The 22,748-nt window shown below is 45.9% G+C and overlaps 2 protein-coding genes across 2 annotated transcripts in view; one reads left to right on the top strand and one right to left on the bottom strand.

Moving 5' to 3' along the window:
- The first annotated feature begins 19,634 nt into the window (after positions 1-19,634).
- Positions 19,635-22,748, top strand: part of LOC125706479 (growth arrest-specific protein 2) — a 36,798-nt gene continuing 33,684 nt past the window's right edge. The window contains exon 1 of the mRNA XM_048973197.1: positions 19,635-19,650. The gene's annotated coding sequence lies outside the window, so the exon portion shown is untranslated. The remainder of the gene's footprint in view (positions 19,651-22,748) is intronic.
- On the bottom strand, positions 19,714-22,072 carry fancf (FA complementation group F). Its single transcript, XM_048973195.1, has one exon. The coding sequence runs from the start codon at positions 21,842-21,844 to the stop codon at positions 20,834-20,836; it is 1,011 nt and encodes a 336-aa protein (XP_048829152.1). The 5' UTR covers positions 21,845-22,072; the 3' UTR covers positions 19,714-20,833.

The following is a 22,748-nucleotide window of genomic DNA, read 5'->3' as shown; positions in this document are numbered from 1 at the left end:
TGGGGTTAGAGCTGTGACCTGCTGGCATGTGCTGTACCTTCCCGCGGAGATGGAGATGACCCCCCCCCCATGTCACAATGGGGCAGATTTCCCTCATTCCCTGGGCCCCTTTTTCTATAACATGTGGGGAAATCGTTTTGGGCAACACGGTTGGCCGGTGGGTAGTGCTGTCGCCTCACACATCCAGCGGTGGGGGCTTTGAATGTGGCCCCTGCTCTGTGTACGGAGTTCACATGTTCTCACTGAACACACACAGTCAGACTACACTGTCAGGAAATAGGGTAACGCCTGGGTACGGCTTTGCCAAGGTACAAACGACATTCATGTCACCCTAATGGTACAGAAATGTTACTCAGAGTCCAATTCTGTAATTTATTAAAAGCTACATTTACCTGCTGCTAGGGGTTGGCGAGCCCTTTAGGGTACAGTCCCAGTGACAAGAAATTGTACCCTCAAAGGCCCAGATTGGTACTTTTTTTGGACAGTGTTCCTGGAATCTTTTTATGTGTATATATGTTCCCTGCGATGGACTGACACCCCATCCAAGCTGCACCCAGCCCTGTGGCCTGTGATGGACTGACACCCCATCCAAGGTGCACCCAGCCCTGTGGCCTGTGTTGGACTGACACCCCATCCAAGGTGCACCCAGCCCTGTGGCCTGTGTTAGACTGACACCCCATCCAAGTTGCACCCAGCCCTGTGGCCTGTGCTAATTGGGATAGACTCCAGGCCCCTGGTGCCCCAGGCCGTAATAAGCGGTGAGTTGGATGCGAAGAAATAGACGGTACATCATAACGCACAGAATGCTGTCTGTATGGTCGCGTCCTGCTGAAACATTAATGCCTGCCTGCGGGAGCCACATCCTGATCTTCACTCCAGCTTCATGCGAGTCGCTCTGTCCTGCAATTGTATTTAGGTCAGAAGCTAAAACAAGCACATCCACTGCAGGAGAAGTCGGCGAAATGCAGGCCAAGACGCTCTGGGTTCCTCTGAGAGCACCGTGACGCCCAGCTGCCACCCGCCCACCCATCGCCGCCCCCACCCGGCACCCCCAGGTATTTCGAGAGGCTCTGATGCTGCACCTTTCTGCCAAAATGGCCGCTCTCCTCACACCCCACTGGTCACATGACACAGCGTAGTAGACGAGCGAGTCCGAATGCGCTAAACTGTGCAGCTTTGCTTTTATCTGGAATTGCGATACAAAATGTGGTAAAAACAGCCCAACCTCCCCAAATTACTCTCCTAAATTCTGCACCAAGCAGAGACCTGCACTAATGAGGAAGCTTAACAGCTATACGTGCAGGCAGTCGGAAAACCTGCCTCATTTAAGCCCCATGATATTAAGCAGGCGATTTTAATCAATGGATCTGCGGGCTCCTTTTCACTGCCGTGTGATGAGATCCTGGCAGATACCCTGCCATACATTCACAAAATTCATTTTTATTTCATGTCCATCAAAGCTGACCTGTCAGCCGTCGATACCAGCCTCGGCGTCCATTATCTCCTTCCGCCTCTTTACTTTTTTAGCGCAGAGCCCCCTCACCCCTGCTTTTGTGCCTGGTACATGTTGTTCTGGCCGACAGCGGCCACTCAGTCAGCATTAAGAATCGCGCTGGAAGCAGATGGCAGTCCTGTGAGGAATTTAGGAAGCTTTGAATAGGACTCTGTGTGTGTGTGTGTGTGTGTGTGTGTGTGTGCGCCCCCCTCCCCTATGGAAAATAGCCTCATAAGAAGAATCAAACACGACAGTGAAATTATTTTGAATTTCCATGCGTTACAAATGAAAATATACCCTCGGTCGACTGTTTAGTTTGCTTTGCAGTTCTCTACGTGCTCTTTTCCTTCGCGAGTTAACCGGACTCCCTGTGTTCTTGACAAAGGCATCAATCACGGCCTTTCCCAAGTCCTGCCGAGGTCCATTACACGGCGACCTTTGACCACATGCGCGGCTGCTTGCGGAAACGTCTTCGGCGTCGTGACGTCCGTCGGGGCCGCTGGAAGTTCCGTGTGGGCGTCATGCTTATGAAAGCCTGCGGAGCGTGACCCCGGCGGACGGAGCACATGTGGGGGGGTGTACCTGCAGACAGGAGTTAGCATTAGCCGCCATAGCGGTGATCACCTCTTATGTGCCCGTGCTCACTGATTTGTGGATTGTCAGTCTGTTATAAGCCAGAATATTTGAGCTTGCTGTGCAGTGAAGTGTAAAAACAAATAAGAAGAGCTGCTGTTAATATTTAATAATTTCGCTGACGGGGTGCATGAGTCTGCTAGCTGCTCGGTGCTTAGAAAACTGTAGCATGTACTGCTATCATCAGGGAGTTTTGGGTTCCAAGTCTAGGCTCTGCTCTGGCCCTGTCCCAAGCCCGCCAGAACCCCAAGCCCCCCCCGAGGTCAGTGAGTCAGCATCGTGGCTATGAAAGGAGCTTGACTCAGAGGCGCAGAAGTGCTATCCTTTCTGTCCCCGTCCTCTGCTCCTCCCTCTCGCTGTTTGTCCCCAGGCTGGCATAGTGATGCCCCCCCCCCCCCCCCCAACTTGAACAGTCTTTCTCCTCGCTGCTCGCTGACTGGATGGGGCTCTGGCTGAGAGTGAGTCTCCTCACGCCCTTAGGCGGGTGCCAGAGTCTCAGGCTCAATAACATACCCTAGGAGTCCCGCAGCCCATATGAGGGGAGTGTCTCTCTCTGTGGTCTGAGGTACAGCTTGCATGCTGCCGCCTGCACGGCCACCCGGTGAACGCAGAACTGGCTCACCTCGCATCTGCTGGATGAGCCCGGGGGGGGGGAGCGGGGGGGGAGGGAATGCCTGTCCCCTCCCCCTTGCTTTTCGGTGAGGCCCGCTGTCAGCTGGGTGTGTACCGGGAGCATAGCGCCTCCACCAGGCGCATCACGTCCCCTGATGCAGCTGCAGTGCGTAGCGTGGGTGTGTGCCACTGGCGGATTGCGTAGCCTGCGTCACCCCCAGCTCACTGGCTACAAAGGATGAAAAAAACAAAGTATTTCTGCTGTATTTGTTTTGTCCTCCCAGAGCAGTCATTCTCTCCCTCCCTCCGTCCCTCCCTTCTGCCAGAGCTGCGTGTTCTGGTGCTATTCTCTCATTAGACCCCAACACCTGTCTCCAGCGGGGCTGTTCTGGAATTCTGGATCTACTGCAGCCACATGTCAAAACTTGTTTTAATGAATTCTGGGTAATCCTCTGCATTAAGACTTATAATGAAATTGCTGCTTTTTGCCAAGTCACAGCTCTCACTATGATAATAATAATAATAATGATAATAATAATAATAATAATGAAGGCACTGCATCCGTTGAGCTGTGCTCAGAGTAACAGGAACACTTGTAGATCATCCTGGTTAACTGGCAGAGACTAAAAGTTTGAGCCGCAGGTTGATGGAGTTGAAAAGCCGTTCACAGCGACGCCTGAATAATTAGCGCTGCAAATGGAACGACGGCTGATCAGTGCTGACCAAACCATGCGACTCAGCGTGCTGAGCACGTGCTGCGAGCTGCACGCAACCATGAGTATGTCTGCTCTGGGAAACGGGCGTCACCCTCATGGCGTCCCACCGCACTTCCTGTCCAGGCTGAGCTGAGCTCCTCCTGTCGGCCAATGCCGACTGACTTCCTCTACTGGTCCCGAGATTGAATTCCTGCACAGATTCATCCATCATCTGTCTTTATTTTAATTCCGTTTCATACGCGGGAAAACACAGTCTGTAAATGCGTTAATGTAAATGGAAACCGGGCCGAATCCCGGCACTGTGACCTTGATTTCTTAATCATCGTGTCGGCCTCGTGTGGGAAAAATGTCTCTGCGATGAGCACAGCAGTTTGGGAGGTTAAATTTTTGTGCACAGGAGTTTTTTTATAGACTTTCCAGTTCTTGGGTAGCATTTTGTAAGGCGAGACGACAGCTTTCGGAGAGTGGGGCAGGAGGACTTGTCGGGGGGGGGGGGGGGGGGGGGGCGGCTATGACCCTGTGTCCCTAATGACTCTGTCTGATGATGTAGATGCATATTAATAGGAACTCCATAACGGGGCCTTTCAATCCAATGTAGGATTTGAAAAAGTGAACGTCTGCCCCAGTTTGCCTTGCCCCCCCCCACCTCTCGAAGTTGGATCCTTCTTCCCTGATCTATCACCCGGCCCTCGCTGCCGCCATCCTCGCTGCCAGTCGCACTGTGAACATGTGAAGCCGGGGGTGAGGTGGCAATGAGCTCTCCGCCACCGGCAGACACAACACGTCGCTCGGCGTTAATCAATTTCCGCACTATTTTCAGCACATGTAGAAAGACGGGCGAAGTTATTCTCTTCAGTAACCAACCACCGGGCCGCATTCATCTGTGGGCCGTAAAGCCACTGTTCCGGGAAGTCAGTATCCATTTAGCGCAATGTTCCAACCTGGCCAGAAGGGGGCATCCCGGTTAAGAAACCAAATTTGTGACCAAAAAGTGGCAGGATGGGCCATGGTGCTGAAACGATGTGGAAGAAGATTGTCCTGAATTTCTGAAAATATAAAGCTGAACGTGTTAGACAGTGAAGGAGGACAAGAAAGGACAGGAAGAGTGTTTATGTCTTGAAACACTGACTTTTTGACTGTACTGCATTTTACTGATCCCTGTTAGTCACTAACTGTTAGGGGACAAACTGCATCTTTACTGCACTCAAAGGCTAAAGAAGAGCTTCTTCATGGAGGCAACTGCAAAGAAAAGCACCTAGAGAGCCAGCAGTGTTTTCCAGCACAGATCCCTGCACTTGCATCTTAATTAATCACATTACAGAAGGTGTTACTGGAGGACAGTTAGTCGTGTTTAATAAACTAACGAACATGATTCATAGTTAAATTTGAAGCATAACTTAAAGTCACCTCAGCATGTTTTCAGACTTGGTGGGGAGGGGGTGGAGTACCCCGAGGAATCCCCACAATGACATGGGGGTCCATGCCAGAGGCTCCAACCCGGGAGGCAGTAGTGCTGCAGTACGTCATGTTTTCTGAGTTTGCAATAATAACGAAAATTATTTAGTTTTACAAAACCAAATACCCGAATGCATTGTACTTATTCCGAAAAAAAATCGAATATATTGCATTTATAATGTGATCGCCATCAGCATGTCAGTCATAACTGATTGATGAAAGGCCTTCACTGGTTAAAGAAGCTGCCCAGTCAGCAGGTAAGATCAGCAAGCCCTGCTTCGTGTAACGATCGGCCCAGAACACTGTGGCGGCATGGAGCCCCTGGACTGCGGAAATGCACCGCCGCCTAGCGCCCAGGCGCATGCCGCTGTCCCCGCCCGCTACTGGTAATCCCCGAATCCGATGGAGAGTCACGCAGGTGGGATTTGGTGAGTGGGGGCTGCCAGTGTGCTGGGGAAAGGGGGATGGGGGCCGGTTCTTCCTGGGTGATCCTTAAACAGCAGTGGAGCTGGCAGCCACTGAATGGAGGAGTCGGGGAGGGCCAGAGCAGACGGAGGGCCGGGGTCATGTGACTTCGGCCAGCCAACCGGCTGCCAGGAAATGCTAGGACTCCCGCTTAGGGGGACAGACGGCAGATGGAGAGGCAGTGGGAGAGAAAGTGATGGCAGGCACGTGCGAGAGGGGCGTGCACATGGACGAGTGATGGGGAGGTACATATCCTCTGACATTCTCAGCACAATTACTGTTTATTGTCATTTATTATTTATTGTTGCTGTCTATTAATGTGTAAATGTCTTCTTCCAGCATAACCATCTGCGTTGTTTTACTATAATAAAGTATCTTTCTCCGTAGAGCGCAGTGGCAAGAGGGGTGGAAAATGAAGGGTGGGGATTGTAGCGAGATGCCGCGTGGCATGAAGGGCGTGGCACTGTCGCACTCGGCGGCCCTGATTGGCTGGTGGGGGAGGGGGGTGTGATGTCATCAGGGAGGCACCTGTGCGTGCGTGCGTGCGTGTGAGTGAGTGTGCGAATGAGCGAGGTCTCCTGAGAACGAGCGAAACCAATGATTGAGGAGGGGGGAGGTGGACGGAGGAAGAAATAAGGACAGGGTGGTGTAGGGTGAAAACAGGGAGGAGAGGAAAAAAGAGAATGAGCTATGAGAGCAAGCAGGCAGCCCCAGCTGTATGCGGGAGCCTTGTGACGCAGGATCTGCGCACACGCGCGTGTCACCAGTCACATGACCTGGAACCTCCCATGCTGACTTTCCACAGCGTAACTCCTTATATGGGAATCAGCTCCGGATGTGTCTGCTTGAGGAACAACAAGGTCAGAGCGTCTGCTCCCAAAGACACCTGCAGTGCATTGTGGGATCTGACGGGGGGTCACAGAGGGTCATTCCTCTGATGAGGACAGCTTCTTCCACTGCCCTCCTTCATCGAGTTCCATGGCATGTTTAATGGTGAATTAAAAGTCCCTGGGCTTGTTGAATACTCTAACATGCTCTGAGAACTTTCTCCTAAATGCTCCAGTTCTCATACGACATGTCAATGGGCTGCTTCATGGAGAGAGGAGACTGACTCAGCATAATGCATCATGCCATATAACATTCACAGTCACAGATTACTCAACTGGTTGGTCGAAACAAAATTTTAATCTGGATTAATACTTTCTGGATCTGAACTATCCACCTCGGCCCTGCTGCCTCTTAAGTGGATGTAGCGGCTTCAAGTAGGGGTGGTGTGTGGTTTGACAAATGCTGTGCCTGTGATTGGAAGGTCATTGGTTCAAATCCTGGGGTGCGATTGCTCTAGGGACCGTCTGACCCTGCTTTCTCAAAAACGTACATGTTCGGGTTATTCTAGGCTAATCAGAACATTCACATCTCAAGTGAGGATAGTGTTTGGTCAGAGGGTTAAAAGTTAGTTTTATTAGTATAGCCTGCAGTCTCACTAAACAGCAGAACATGTAAGAGTTCATAGGGACATGAATACAGACTGTCCCAAATCTATGACTGGGTTCCATTACAACAGAGAGATTGTACGTTGTAATGGATGTATGTCACAATAGGATAATCACACTTTTTAGGTGTGAGAATGACACTGAGAGATATGTGTGAGCTAGGAATGGTCACTCCACCTTACAGCACAGTACAGTACTTTCCTGTGACAATTATTGCAAGTTAACATACTCTTAGGTGTACAGCTGCCCAAAATGAACTATTTGTAAGTTATTGTAAGACGCATATGTTGTTAGTCAGCCGAGCTGAAAAGTTCTGGTTCAGAAAGTACAAATCTAAACCAAAATTTTGTTTCATCCAAACAATTGAGTACAAAGAGTCACATTCTCAGAGCACTCAGCTGGTGGATTGGAACAAAATCTTGGTCTGGACGAATTCGGAAAAGTGTGAGAACTTGCGTAAGAAGCAGGGATGTTCGGTGATAAAGGATTTAACTCCTGTGTGGTGTCTAGAAATAATAAAACTGGCCTCTTTTCCAGTTCAGCTGTAAGTTTGTGAATGATCCGAAACAAACTGCTGGAGCTTAATCTGCCCAGGCGTGGGGGTGACAGATGGACTTGCTTGAGTCCCATTGACACGACTGAATGACGATGTTGACGGCGACTATTCCTGCAGTTTATAGAATGACTATGTGACCTTGTGCTTGCTGTGCCAGTAGAGCAGAGCTGCCGATTTCATTAACTCCTCGTTGCATTTAGTTGATGGGATCAAAAAGGTGCGTGTCCACTGCCCCAGCTAGATGCTGTACTTTTGGTAGTAAAGGTCAGGTATTTTCCCCTTTCCACTGATATCTAGCCAGGTACCATTATCAAAAGTACCAGGGCTACCTTTTTGTTACTTTGGGACTTTCAAACGTGTTTATTGTCCATTGGTTATACCAGTAACCCGCCTCGCAAACACAAAAAATGAACAAATGAGGAGACCTCTCTGGTCTTTTGCAATCTAAGTCCCCTTTCTCACCTGTCTATATGAAAGAGCGTAGGTGCTGCTGCTTAAAAAGGTTGGGATGCTGACCTGCCACGGTAACCCTGTCACTATAGCAAAACTTAAATATTTTAGGTAAATCCGTAAAGCGAAGAATAAGAATCTGGGGTTTCACCAGCGAAATGTCACTTTCCAGCTATCTTCGCGTCAATGTGATTTCATTTTGTCAGCGATTTTCCCCCAAGTTTTCTCAGACTTTCCTTTTCATTTATGACTAATACAGAGTAATAATTGAGCTTAGTCCCAATCTTTTGCTTCATTTGCGTCCTAGAACAGAACTTTTGATGGAATCATGGCCGAATACTCAGAATGTAGCATCTTTACATTTAGTAGGTCTGATACTGTCCTTCTATAGTCCCCGTAAAACTTTGCAACAGTTTAATGAGACACGAGCCAACATTAGTAATTATAAATCTGCGTGCCAGTGTTTATGCCCGCGTACGTGCGTATTGCTCCGTCCTTGGCTGCTTCCCGCTACCTTTTGTGCGTATCTCGAGTGGAGGCAGGTTGTCATGGAGACCTCCACACTTATACAAAAGGCAAAGAAGAGAAATTCTGCTCTTTCAGTGGCTTCACAGCAAACACTCCGCTAACTCTAACCGTGATGTAAATGACATGGAAGAGACAACTAAATTAAATCCGGCATCACTTTATTTTTTTCATTCCTGTTGCAATTTATTGGAGGGGAAACAATTGCAGTGATGCATAACTTCAAAATGATAACAAAAATAATCAATTACACTGGTCCTAGATATGGTACAGGGAGTATTTATATTGCATAGGGGTCTGCATATGGCCCTTTAAGGCAGCGGGGGGGGGGGGGTATGTGAGACCTCTTCCAGGCTGCGTTTGTACGGCAGATAAGGCAAAGCCATTGAATTCCACACCCTTTTACAACTTCTCACGTTTTTCAACAGGGAAACATTTTTTTTTTGTCGTGTAAGTCCACGTTAATTTTGTCGTTCCGTCACGCTGCATCTATCATCACTGTTTGTTCTCCGTAAAGCGATCGGCTGAATGCGGATCATGGAGCTAAGCGGCCGGGCAGTAATAATACGGCAATCACAGGCACTTCATCACTTGCTAATTAGATTTCAACCAACTGCCACTTTGTCCTCGCAGTAATCTTGTCAAAGCCTCTCAGAGATCCGCGGCAGGGGGAGTGATACACACACACACATACATGCACGCACGCACACACAAGCAAAATATACGAGGAGTATAAATAGACCCACTCCCTTCGAACCAAATTATGTAAGCCTAAATATTTGCAATGACACAATTTGAAGAAGAAATCTTCATTTCCATCTTATTTCCGCTTGTCTTTGATCGGAACCTTGTTCCCTATGCCGATAGATAGGTCCAGTTGTCTGAGGTATTTCAAAACGAAGTCTGAAACGAATAAACGGATAATTAAATTTAGTAAAAACTGAATGAACCCCGACAATGTAAAAAAGCTATGTTTAACCATGTATCAGGCTGTTATTGTTAAAGGTTTGCTTAAGCTGCACTAGTGTACCAGTTTTGGTACGAACAGTAGCCTACAGTAGTATAACTGGTATAGATTGGTTGGTCTAATTTGAGTCGTGTTAGTGCATCTGGAATTTCAAATGAATTCGGGGAGCTGGCGAATGGATTATTGTGCAAGAGGTCAATTGTTCGAAGGAGGACAGGAGGGGAAAGTGACATAAGCTGCCCCCGGTTTAGTGTACACCATCAATCACGACATTATAGAACAAGGGCAAGCTTTTACCGCATTGATTTCCTAAAGGTCTTTTTTGTGTCGTAAGTGGCGAAGAAATTGGAGAACTATGTTATAGTTAGGATGGTGCTCATTGCTTTAGAATGAGGGCTAATGCGCGAGAAATATCGGCCCAGAAAACATCGTTAGTTCAAGAGCAATAAGAGATATAAGCAAATATGCCCGCATAATAGTAATAAGGGGATATATCATAGGCTATTAAAGTGGTAAAGAACGGATGGTTTTTCATTTGGTAATAAACATTACTGTTTTAATCGTTTCACGAAGTGTGAATTTACAATTATGTAAATATAAAATGAAAGCCTGGTCCTTGGTTATTATTTTCTTATGTTATGAGGCTTTGGTATGTTTTCCTCTGGGGTTCATGTTTAAGTAGTGTAGAAGACCCCTGGATTATATACGAATATTTAATTGCTGATATAAGACAAAATGGCGTATGAATAACCCATCCATCACTTTAATTTGATTATACTTAATACATCAGCTCAAATCAAGTTGCCGTTCATTAACAGATGATAGAATGAGCATCGGGAAAACGTTTAAAATGTCTGATATGGAATGCTGTTCCTCATCGAAACGATTCAAACGAAATGTACAAATAAAGGATGATTTAGTTTAAAATATTTATAAAAATATTTATTATCGCGTCAAAATGAATATATGATCAAATGTCACATGTACCATTCTATACGGATTGTGTGTGTTAATTGCTAATATAGTGTGTTCGTGTTATAAAATAGGCCTAAAACAACCAAATTTCCATATGTAGGCCTAATGTAAAAAAATTTAATATCTGCATATCTTGGACCAAACAACCATGTTCAGTAATTTTTTAGGGAGATAAAATGAGACAAATCTGACATCTCGCTGAAAAGCTTTATCGCTGATTCGAAGATTAAAATGTCTTACGTCCGTACGGTTGTCCCTTCCCTACAGCCATTCCTATTTATTCGATCTATATATACTGAGACACAGGGTCCGCTCAATGCCCACCTCACTGCCCAGTTAATTGTGCCGGTCAGTTGAAAACTTGGTGTTAGTCATTCATAGTTTGTATTTAAATATTTACGCTACACCCGATTTTAGACGGTAACTCTTATAAGCATGAAAATTCTGCAATATATCATGCTAGGAAATATTCATCATTTTTATTATTACTACATAAGTATGAAGCAGTGCGCTCACAAATACAACTACTGATATTATTATTCTGCAGGCTTCTGCAATACTACACAATTATATTATTTAGGACCCCAGAGTTGCTAGAAAAGAACATTTTGACCGCAGTCGTATTATCTTTGGCATTTTCTGTTGACTTGTAAATACTGATGATTCGTGGTAAGTTTGCATATTTAATTTCAGGTCTATTAAGTTAGTGGTTTGTACCAGAGCCGTATTTATGGGTACCGGTGTTTGCGTTCACTGGTATATACCGTTTCCTACTAAGAAATGTTATTTCATGCAGACTGTGTAATGAAGGTGGCGGTGCTGAGGCTATGGTAGAAATCCAGATACTCCCACGAAAACTCCCACGAAGGGCCCCAGCCCGTGTTTCCGTCACATTACGCCAATACCTTTGTATTATATAGGCCAATAACTATCCTACACCATCGGCCTAACTGCTTTGTGACACAAACATTTGCCACATTTACTTTAGATATACCACGTGTTTTGTGGCTTTAAAATAGATTTATCCTTATAGTAGTGTGTATATTTTAATCCACGGAAATAACAGTCTATTCTCCTCTGAACCAAAAAAGAAAAATAGTCGCCAGGGAATGTGTCTGGACTGTAGGTGGAAATGTAAGGCTTTTGTCTGCTGCAGTATAATGGGTGTCACCTCACTGCACAGTCAAAAACAGAAATGGAAATAAATTACCCGGTGTAAGGAATAAAACCCAAAAATATCACATTTCACTTCACATTTCACATGTCATTGCTTTGTTAGGGAAACGACAGGAACGTGTAAATGTAAAACAAGCAAACATATACGAAGGTTTAAATCACATTAGAAGCATCCGCCATCCGTAGTATAACTATGATTGAGTTATTTCTTCTTTCATACGCAAGTGTCATATTTTTTTCGTCAAAAAACATTTGGCTCCAGTTTCGAGCCAGATTGTATAAAAAGTTTGATTGTCCCCTAGCGGTCATTTGTGAGACTGCCAGATCATTTATGCCGTCTTCTTTTCTTAAAATCTCAATAAACAGCCCGTTGTTTCACATTTCATAATTTGTATTTCTACTGAGGTGGAATTCTCGTCCGTCACCGAATTCTGACCGTGAAATCCAAGCTGCTGACCATGAGTCCAACATAAAACTCAGGAATTTCCTGTTTAACGAGACTCTTGCATAACTGTGTCCAGAGAAATTTTAAATACATATTTAAAAATGGCCGAATTCCCTGCGGATTTACGAGGCGTTGTGTTGCATTTTCGACGCATTTGGGCGATGTGGTCAGCTTTTTTCCCTCAACACATATAATCAATGTATAATTGCAATCAAAACGTCACGATATATATTTAGAGAACACGGTCCATTGAACTACTAAATAGATAAATGCTTGAAACAGATCCAGTGAGATCGTTGTCATTCTGCGGTTATATTTTTCACTATTTGTATAAAGATTAATGTAACGAAATGTGTGCGACTGCATTACACCCGGTGCTTATGAATGATAAAGTAAGGCGTGTATTTTTTAAAATGTAGAAGCTAAATTGCAGTTGTTCCCAGACGCCATTAAGGCGTTGAAGGGCTGCAGGCAACAGATTCATCAATATCTCATTTCACAACGAGCTATGCATAGAACTAGTTAAAGCCTAGCTAGTTATTTCCTTTACTCTTGACCAGGCAGCTGAGACATCGTGCGGATGAAAGCTGCGAAGACATTCTCTCATATTCCACTGCACGCCTTCCTTACAATTAGCGCATACGTAGATCTGTTAAAACGGGCATTTTTGAAGAAGTGCATGTGAAATGCAAAATAAATGTCATGGACGTGACATCGCATTTAGTGCTAGACTGCATGTTTATAAATAACCTTGATTCCAGTGGCATGGTGTTGACTGTGTATATCTGAACGCACGTTTTTATCGTTTTGGTACATCGACTGGAACTGGTGTTGAAATTATTTCATTAATTTAACGGCATCCAACATTAGCCTATACTGGGAAGGGTCCCATCTGCAGCCATCGGCCCAGCGGCCGGACGCCCACGGGCCCCGTAAAGCCCGTCAATCACACCAATAATATTTGCAGGTCTCCGCTGATCCGTCACCTTGGGGCACTTCCAGGTGTCAAACCCGACAGCCGCGCCACATTACTACAGTAATACGGCAGTAATTTGCCCGGCATCGCTGACACGTCCCCTTATGGAGAAAGGCATCCAGCGCAATAACAAGCTTAGGCTCACTTCTCCAGCAGCAGGACAAGTAAATGTTAATTAAATTCCCCGGTCTGCCCCATTCACTCGGCGACTTAATTAACGGGGGTCTAGTGACTTGGCCACGCTGTTTTGGCGCAAAGTATAATTACACCTCTTTTGTTAATAAATGGCATAAAGAAGTCTATAAATCTGGATTTTTTATAGTTAGGGCTGGCTTCTAACTAAATAATTCACTACTTTAAGCTCAACTGCTCCAAACTCTTATCCAGGCGCCCCCCTTAAAGGCTTACCGATTTGTCATTGGATGATACTGGTCTGACGTTACATTTTCTTACTATTATTATAATTTTAAAAGGATTTTGCCATTTATTCATTTGTACTATCATGACTTATAAATAAACTTCATGTGTTTCCTGTGAACTGGCGTTTGTGTCGACCACCAATGACTTGCAGTTGCGGTTCAATTATTTATCCGTTAAAACAAGCATAGGATTGTTTTCTGTGCAGCCTTTTGTCATTTCCATTTAAGTCTCTAATGATCTGACGGTGTGCATGTACAATGATAAAATGGCAATAAATAAATAAATAAATAGCGTTAGATATATTTAGGTGCAGAGATTGGTTCATGGACCCCATCCACTTCCTGAACAGGCTTTGAAGGCCCCCAGAAAGCTTCCCATTCGCAGTGCCTGTCCCGATTCACCAGAGATTAATTGGCGCAGGTCTCTTCACTGGGTGGACACATCTGATGTGGCGGGGTCCTTTTGTCCCCGGGGACCAATTTTGGAGGCACGCAGCATGTGCTACCCATATCTTGCTCTCCAGTGAGGAGGGATGGAGTGTGTGGCCCTAATGGTCGTGGTTGCCGTGGTGACGCCTGATGCCGCCATCTGTCGGGACCTGCTCATTGATCCACATCTTGTACCTGATCCATATTGGTTTAGGCAATCATGTGTGTGCGGAATCCCAGTTGGCTGTAATGTTCTCATGTATAATTAACATAGACAATAAATGGCTGTTTTTTTTTTTTTTTTGAGAAAGGAGCAAACTGCTGAGAAAACGTAATCGTCAAGCTCTGTGATGATGGAGACACACAGGTCCAAGGACCTGCACTGTGAAGCCAGACCTTCGTCACCATGACATTGTGGTTCACATTGTCCAGCTCAGCCAGGTGAATGGATCACCCATAGGCAGGCAGGCAGGCTCTCTGCAAGCACACGGAGACTCACATGCATCCTCTCCAGAAACGACCAGCCTTCATTCCAGTTAACTCAGCTCAACGTTTTTTTTTTTAGCTGTCATGCCCACCCTCCCCCCCAACCCATTTTCACTGACAGTCATGAATGTGATGAACATGTAAAGAGAACATTTGGGCGCCATGATGCCATTCCTGAGCCTATAGAGATGTGAGGTTGGGCCCCTCGGGAGGAGGGGGGGTGTCCCACCCGTCCCGCCCGTCCCGCCCGTCCCGCCCGTCCCACCCGTCCCGCCCGTCCCGCCCGTCCCGCCCGTCCCGCCCGTCCCGCCCGTCCCGCCCACCGTGTTGTGGCCTCGGTGGCTCTGAGATTGATATGGGCCCCAACAGCCCCCTCCCCCCCCAGACCAATTGTCTCTGCCCCCCTTATTTCATCACCCCCACAGAAAACAAAATATTACGGATGGGGGGGGGGGGGGTGGGGGTTTCTGCTCAATGACTTTCATTAACAACCCGGCTGTGACTCACAAGCTGGCTAACCAGCTGACACAGTTAACAAGCCTGAGGGGGGATGGGCGGAGCCTCAGGCCGGAGTCGCTACCTTCCCATTCGCTGAATTAGGGCCCCTGCTTTAATGATAGGCCTGCAGGGCATCCGGCTCATTAAGTCTTATGTTACATCACGTCTCCATGCTTGGGCTGTAATGTGGCTCGTTTATATAAACGGGTCAAAGCGTAACGTGCTGAATTTGTATGTGACATGCCTGATTGCGCGGCACTGCTCCTGCCCATAGTTCTGCTCAGAAATGGATTTATTGACGCTAATATATAAAATCCGTAACGAAAATTTGATCAGAATACCATCTTAACCAGAAGGTCCATGAACAGATTATGGGAAGGGCCTGCAGGCCTGCTTGTATTGTTTCAATCTGTCTTTTGTGGATTTCCTAATGACGTGTCACAGTCTGTAGGCCTGCCCCCTTTCACGCCCCCTTACCCTTTACTGCACAGGAGTCGCCCGTCAGGCCGTTACACCTTGTATCTTTTCACACTACGGTTAACTACAACTCCTCTAATTGCTCAGCCAGTCATGTTCAGTCACACACTTTCCTCATTTGATTTATATCTTAAAGACAATGGGAATGTTTTTGCTATGGGTTTACAGTCTGTCACTGCTTGTTAATTAACACAATTTGATTATTGTAATTAAATAATTACATAGGTGAATGCCACAGGTTAACAGTTTTTTATGAAGCCCATAATAGATTATTTAATATAATGTGTCCTTAAAGATAATATGCCGTAATAAAACGATCAATGCTCCTTTCAGGAAACGTTTCTTACTGTGTGTTTCAGTTGCCACAAGCTCTGTAGTTCTCGTTCTCTTTATCGGTCGACCAATCACAATGCACCCAGTCCCTGTTTGCCCAATCACATCAAATTAAGCATGATGAAGTCACAAGAACAGAAAGCCATCAACAAAAACCATATTTGCGGAGAGTGGCGCGGCTGTCCTTTGTCTTCACTTCAATGATCTCACGTTGGTCAGGTGTCTCTGTGCGTAATGAACCTCGTTGCCTTCGAACCCGGCAGCCCTGCAACGAAACCATCAAGGACTTGTGTGAATGGATGTACTCAGTGTAGAGAAAGGGCCCCTTTCAATGCGGAGGATCCTTCATGATCACATGATCGCATTAATACTCTTAAGAGCCGGGGCAAAGTTGGATGAGTGCTGGTTGTGTGTGTGCGTGTATGTGTGTGTGTGTGTGCGGTTGCATGTTTGCGTGATGGGGGAGGTGTAATATTGAGCTTCCCTTTCTGCCATTCGGTAGGGAGGGGGCATGAATAGGAGAGACAGATCGAGGTGTAGGGGATGATGCATGCCAGGGTGTCATCCTTTGGCTGACACCACAGTGACGCATTCAGAGATGGCTTACTGGTGCCACCTGTGTTTGCGTGAAGATGGACTGAATCCGGGGGGGGGGGGCAGACCTCCTCACCTCAAAGCTAATAGACATCCTGTAGCCATCAGGCCTTACGGACATGTGGGAAGGCAACGCGACGCAGTGGGATACAGACGATGCCTTTCCATCACTGCCATGTGCTTCCAGTTAAAAACAAACGTCCTGCTGCCCACTGCACACCCCCCCCCCCACAGCCATGCAGTTGTAAACCTGGCCCACTGTGTCATAAGCTTGGCTGACCTCACACTTCTGTTCAGCAAGCCCCCCTCCCACACCCGACTATCCTGCAGACCACCCAAAAACTCAAGGTTGGAGCCGAGTCTGTCTGTCATCTGAAGCCTTGCAATAAAAGCCCCGAGTTGGACCATCTGAGCCGGTTCGTCTTTGCAGTCAGATTTGTGGTTGGGTCCATGTTCACCTCATGTGTCGCATTATCAGCGGCGGTCAGGTACCTGCCGGCCTCGCAGCCTGAGCTGTTGGAGTCGTGCTTATTGCTCACAGGACGAATAAAGGCGGGAAAAGGGAATAAATCACTCGGCGGTTAAAGCTTCACTGGCCCCCACCTGGCCCTGGGGACTTGTGGTGTTTATATCCTAAAGCCTCAGGTTTAGACTGTCTGCTCTGAAAAGGACGTGCTTTGATCTTTGACCATGCCCCCTCACGTGCCCATTAGCCAATCACAGAAGAGCAAAAATCTCAATGCAGCGAAGGTCACGCTTCGAAACCAAGTTTTTGTTTCTGCCTGTGATCATCGCCTTCCAATCTTTCTCATTTTCAGGTTACATATTCACTTTGAATCTTTTGACTTCCATGCACAGGCCAGGATAAACGGCTGGAAGATGGACTGATTGAAATCAATGTTTTACTATCATCCTATAAATATTATCCACCGAATCACAATATACGTTTGCTATACTATTATATCGACAATAAAGTGGTGTCAAAACCTACTTCAGTCATTAATAATTCTATAGCAACTCTCCCAAAGTGTGTGATGAAAATTCAAGAACGGCAGAACAGACGGACATCACCGTTAATGGAATGCAGAGACGAGAGGCTTAGAGGAAAGGAAAGTCAACGGAGGACAGGAAACAAAAGGTCCTGTGGTAGTTATGGGAGGAAGGATCTCTGTGAGCTCATGGCCATCTGGCTTTCGAGCCTCCCCCCCCCCCCCCCAAGGCATTCTAACTTTGGACAAGTCTGAGATGTATGTAGGTGTTCTTAGAAATAAGGTTTAAATGGAGTTGCAGTGGTCTATTCAACCCTTCATAAGGGCAGCCATTGAGAGCTAGCAGACCTGCAGATCTGCTGGTGAAGTAAAAAAATAACACCGGGTGAATATGTTTAGTTCAGAGGTTAACGCTGCGGAATCACATGGGTTTGAGTCCCGCCCCCTGCTCTGTGTCTTGCATGGCCTCCCCATGTCTGTGGGCTTCTATAGGTTTATTCTCAAAATCAAAACACATACAGTTTATGTGAATTGCTGTTTCTAAATCCGTGTCTATTCGTCCAGCCTACATGTGGCTCTCAATGGATAAATGATTAAGGAACATGGATGAAGATGTGAGCTGATGAGCTATTATAACAATCGATCCATCTACCAATAACTTATCCTGGTCAGAATCACATTATGGGGGGGGGGACTGCAAACTATCCAGTCAGCGCAGGGCAAAAATTGGGGTACACTCTGAATGGGATGCCTGTCGATTGCAGGACACACACACACACACACACACACACACACACACCATCATACAGTAGGGATAATTTAGAAATATTAATTAACCTGTGTTGTGGGAGGAAACTGGGAAACTTAAAAACTATTATTTAACTAGTTCAAAAAAATCCAAAATATATTTGCATATATAAAATCAACAATATTAATGTGTAAGCCAAAGGCATGTTCAGAAAATTAAACTGATACCTTAATTGAATAAGAAAACCTCTCCTCAGTAACAGCCATTGTTAATTACCTTTCAGATGACACAAGTAGCTAATTAGCCTCCCCCAGTGTCCAATTGTAATTATTGCGATTTGTCCGCAACATATACATATAAACCCCCCTCCCATTTTCCAAGGTCAAAGTGGATACTGAGGAATAAAGAAACAGGAACCGTCTCAATTTCTTCCAGTCTAATGGTGCAGAAAAGACGCAGATTAGAAGATAGGTGTCAAAGGACCTTTACTATCCTCTGGAAAACTTTAAACCATGGTATGGATGCTATGAGCTTCAGTGTGGTCTTTGTGTGGAGGTTTTTGTCTTGGCTCCTTTCCAGAGAGAGAGTATATTTGTGCAGAGTTCATGGTATTGTCAGGGCCCAAACAAAGAGGTGGAAGTTATGTGGAGCCTGCAGCACCTTGCAGAGATCATGTCTTCCCACCAAATAGATTCTCAGACTCGGGAGACACTGATCAGAGACGCCACAAAGAGTCCAGCGTCAATTTGCGAAAGAATCTGCCCATGTTGGAACGATGCCATGAACTCTGCACAAATCTGCTCTCTCAATGGGACGGAGCCAAGATGAAAACCTCCACACAAAGGCCACACTGAAGCTCGTTTAAGGTATGCAGAAGAACCCTCTGGGGAACCTGAAGCCGAGCAGGGAAAATGTTTTATGATCTGCTGAAACCAAAATAGAACTCTTTGGCCGACTGGAGAATTCAGTCTGGTGAAAAGTGAACAATGCGTGTCATTTAATGAGCACCATGACCAGTATAAAACATAGCGTGGGCATCGTGCTTTAATGGGGGTGATCCTCTTCCTCACAGGAATACTTGTGAGGACTGAGGGAAGTTGCCAAATTGGATCTTAAACAGAATTTGCTACTCTTTGCCAAAAATATAAATGGATGTAAAGTTGGTTGTTCATCCTGATCTGGACCAAATGTGTCAATCTAGGTTGATATTGCTGGCTGATATTTGGACTTTTGTCAATATTCCAAGTTAGCAGCAGAGCTAAAGGCAGAACTATGTACTGTAACATGATGGAGATGGTTGCACTGGACGATCAGCTATTTTCTGTAGTGCAGGATGAGGAATTTCGTTGGCTCATTCGCCAATTAGAACCTCATTACGGTCTCCCAACTCTGCGATACTTTGCTGGTATTTCACTGCCTGCATTCTATGATATGGTTGCTACACATATTTGTGGGATCTTAAGATGTAACATCACTAGATTCAGGGAGCTCAGAGTGTAGATGGCTGTTGCTATAACAAATATTAGACAAAAAATATTGGTTATTGGTATCGACCAGAACTTCAACATCAAAGCACCATTCCAAAAGCATTCTGTCTTAACAGGAGACGGACTACAGAACAGAAAGGGGACTTCCTGAGGCAGACCAATCAGAGGATGACCTCAATCTGATTGGACACCTACGGAGTGAGCTGAAGAAGTACGTCCACAAATGGTCTTGCTGAAGCTATCCTGGAAAAGTGAGTATGTATGTGATTTCTCTCTACCACTTCCAAAAAAAACATGCAACAGGTGTGTGCACATTTATCCATCATAAATATTTTATTATTCATTATCTTTGAAAATTGGAGCACACATTTCTGCTTAGAAGCTATGTATATGTAAATTAAGGTGAAAGAAAATCTGATTTCATTAGATTTCATTGTTTGAGCTGTTGGACCAAAAATAAAGGTTGTGCTCTTGTGTGCTTAAGCAGGACAGAAGAACATGACTTAGAAACCATGTTACAAAACGATACCGCTGCACACCTGCATGGGCTGGACTTGCATTCCAGAAACAGACAAAACTGCTGAGGGGGGGGAGGGGGAACAATACATCTAAGGGACTTGCTGGGGAGGTGGGCTCTTCCATTTATACCATGTGATGCAGCCATTATGAATTGTAGCCTGTGCTTGGGTTGGCTTCCTGCTTCACACTTAATGCACTCACACAGCATCTGTGCATTTTAGCTATATGCACAGATCCTCCATCTCATCCACATTACTATTCATTGATATTTTATTCCACACTGCCGGTGACAAGCTGCAGATTTGTTGATTTATTTTCCTACTGCATTGACTGTTCTAGTACAGCGGCTATTATCTACAGGAAGCCTTATGTCTAGGCAAAGTGTGATGATACAAACCCCTTAAATATATTATTTGCATATTAATTCATAAGCTTTGTGTCGATCTGCTACTTTGTACAACAGCAATTCTGTGGCGGATAAGGGGGTGTAGTTCTACTTGTTATATAATGGCTTATAACTCCTGGGGAGGGATTATTTTATGAAGTTTAGTCTGAGAAAGTGTACTTTTATTAATTGTTTGTACGTCAGTGAAATTTCTGGTTCAGCAGTAGGTGGAACCTGAGATCTGTGTCCCAGGTAGAACGTACAGGGAACCTTTGGAGGTGCCTTCATGAAATTTCTGGTGAACATGGATCACATTAGTAAACAGTGGAACATTCCTGACAGTTCTGCCTCAGAAGGACACGTACTGTTTGACTCTGAAATGCACAACCATCTACAATCATTTGATCTTACTCCCTTGAAGGCCTTACGAACCTTTATGGGGGAAAGTACAGTTCAGCATATCATTCAGCCTACACGGCAAATATAATATTGCTTTTATTGACATGTATGTAACACAGACATTAGGAATTCTATATAGCATTATGTTTCAGTTCTGTGAGGACATCACTACTGACGCTCAGACCTCTAACCTCGAAATCTCCATCAGCTGCCTTCATTTCCATCAGTACCTTCTCAGTTTCTTTCCTTAATGATGGACTGGCACACAGCAGGGACCGGAAACGATCAACCAGGTCCCCGAACGACACTGCCTGTTCACTGGTCTGGACCCACTGCCCTTCATTTATGTCGTATCTGAGAGTGTGAGCCCAACTTTTCAGAACATCTCGATAGGCTTCCCTGAACGTGGTAGAAACTCTGGCGGCCTGTGTGATCGAAGAAACCGGCAGGACCCGGCAAAAAGTCTGCAGGAGGTCTCGGTTGCGCTGTAGCCAGTCTGCAATCACCTCCTGCGCTCTCCCGTCGTCTCCTTTACCTTTGCTGGACAGAAGAGCTGCTGCCAGGATGTAAGCTACCTGGCGCCTCTCACCTTCACATTCTTGTAGAATGGAATCCAGCAAGTCCACCGATCGCCTCACAGAGTCGTGATGCAACATCAAGTCGTCCAAACGCCCCCGAAGTATGCGGCCCTGTGTGGCTATGGCGGGGTCGTGAAACCCCTGGTCTGATTCCCAGGCGTGGGAGAGCAGCCTGGTCGCAGCTTTATAACCGATGAGCTCCTCAAGGTATGGAAAGGCGGGTCCGTTGCTGTCCAGGAGGAGCCTGATCGCTGACTGGTGGACAGCAGGGTTCTGCATGAGGTTCGAACAGAGCAGGAATTCACATCGGGCCAGGTCTGCAAACTCCAGGTCCCGGCATTGCCCAAACACGCCCCCGAGCCGCGCACTGGCGAGCCCCAGGACACTTTCCAGTGTTCGCCTGGCTTCCGTATCGGCGTGAAACCTGGCGTGCAGTTCTTGGCAGTAGCGGGCCCATCGGAAAGCCCGGTGCAGGGCAGCGGCATCCCACTGCGACGCGAAGCGGCTCTGCGACACGGCCAGCAGCTGCACTGTACCCTCCAGGTCCCTGCATATCTTCTCCATGCGTCTCTATCCTGCTAGTCGCAAACAGTACTGAGCCCGTTTGACAGTCCGTTAGCAGCGGCAGGTCTCCCCTTGGACATTTAAAACAAAAAAACAAAACTTAAAAATATATAATCAATACTGCCACTAGTTTCCGCGAGCCGAAATTCAAGCCCGCACGCGCGCTTCCTTTCCTGTTCTGTCATTGGACAGATGCTTCCGGGTTAACCAGTCACGAGGCGCTCTATCAGGACAAGGGAGGAGACATAGAATCGATTAATCTCCGCCTCTTCACCCCAATTGGCCAATATAGTCAGCGAGGCGTCTATACTACGTCATTGATGCGTCATTTATTGTTATGTATATTGAGGGAAATTAGGTGAGACTTCTGTGGGCGCAATTTTCGACAAGCTAGTGCAAGACAGTGCAATATAAGAATAAAAATAAGGGATAATAATGCATAAGTAATACAATATGTGGACGAGGTAGCTTTGCCGAATGTGCAAATTGACAATAATACAGTATTGGAAGTGTTGGAAAAGTGTACGAAGTAGATTGGCAAAACTGAACCGGACAATACAATGAATATAGAATGGACAGGTCACCGGTCCATTAGAGTTTGTCTAAATATATATTTAAAATTTCCAATATCAAAACATGAAGTCTGAGTTTGAGCTACAATATTAATCAAACATGCCAACACATGAAACATCCACGTTTTTTCAGTATCTCATGAGGTTTGTTGTTATGCAACTAAAATAGATTATCGAAGCAATAACTGTTAGCTGCTGCTGAATTAATCACGACTTTAAACATTTGTGTTGCGTAGTATAACTTGGGCATAACATTTTTTGCGTTTGTCATGTGCCGTTGGATTCAGACGTCAGTTAGACATTCATATCACCGAAGAAGTGTTCTGGCAAGT

This window comes from Brienomyrus brachyistius, chromosome 13 (genome assembly GCF_023856365.1).
Source record: "Brienomyrus brachyistius isolate T26 chromosome 13, BBRACH_0.4, whole genome shotgun sequence".
Taxonomy (NCBI): domain Eukaryota; kingdom Metazoa; phylum Chordata; class Actinopteri; order Osteoglossiformes; family Mormyridae; genus Brienomyrus; species Brienomyrus brachyistius.
Note: the sequence above shows the minus strand (reverse complement) of the source record. Positions and strands in the feature narration are given on the sequence as shown.

What these genes read in the sequence shown, in the direction of transcription:
- fancf (XM_048973195.1), bottom strand. Translation starts at nt 21,844, where the DNA reads ATGGAGAAGATATGCAGGGACCTGGAGGGTACAGTGCAGCTGCTGGCC.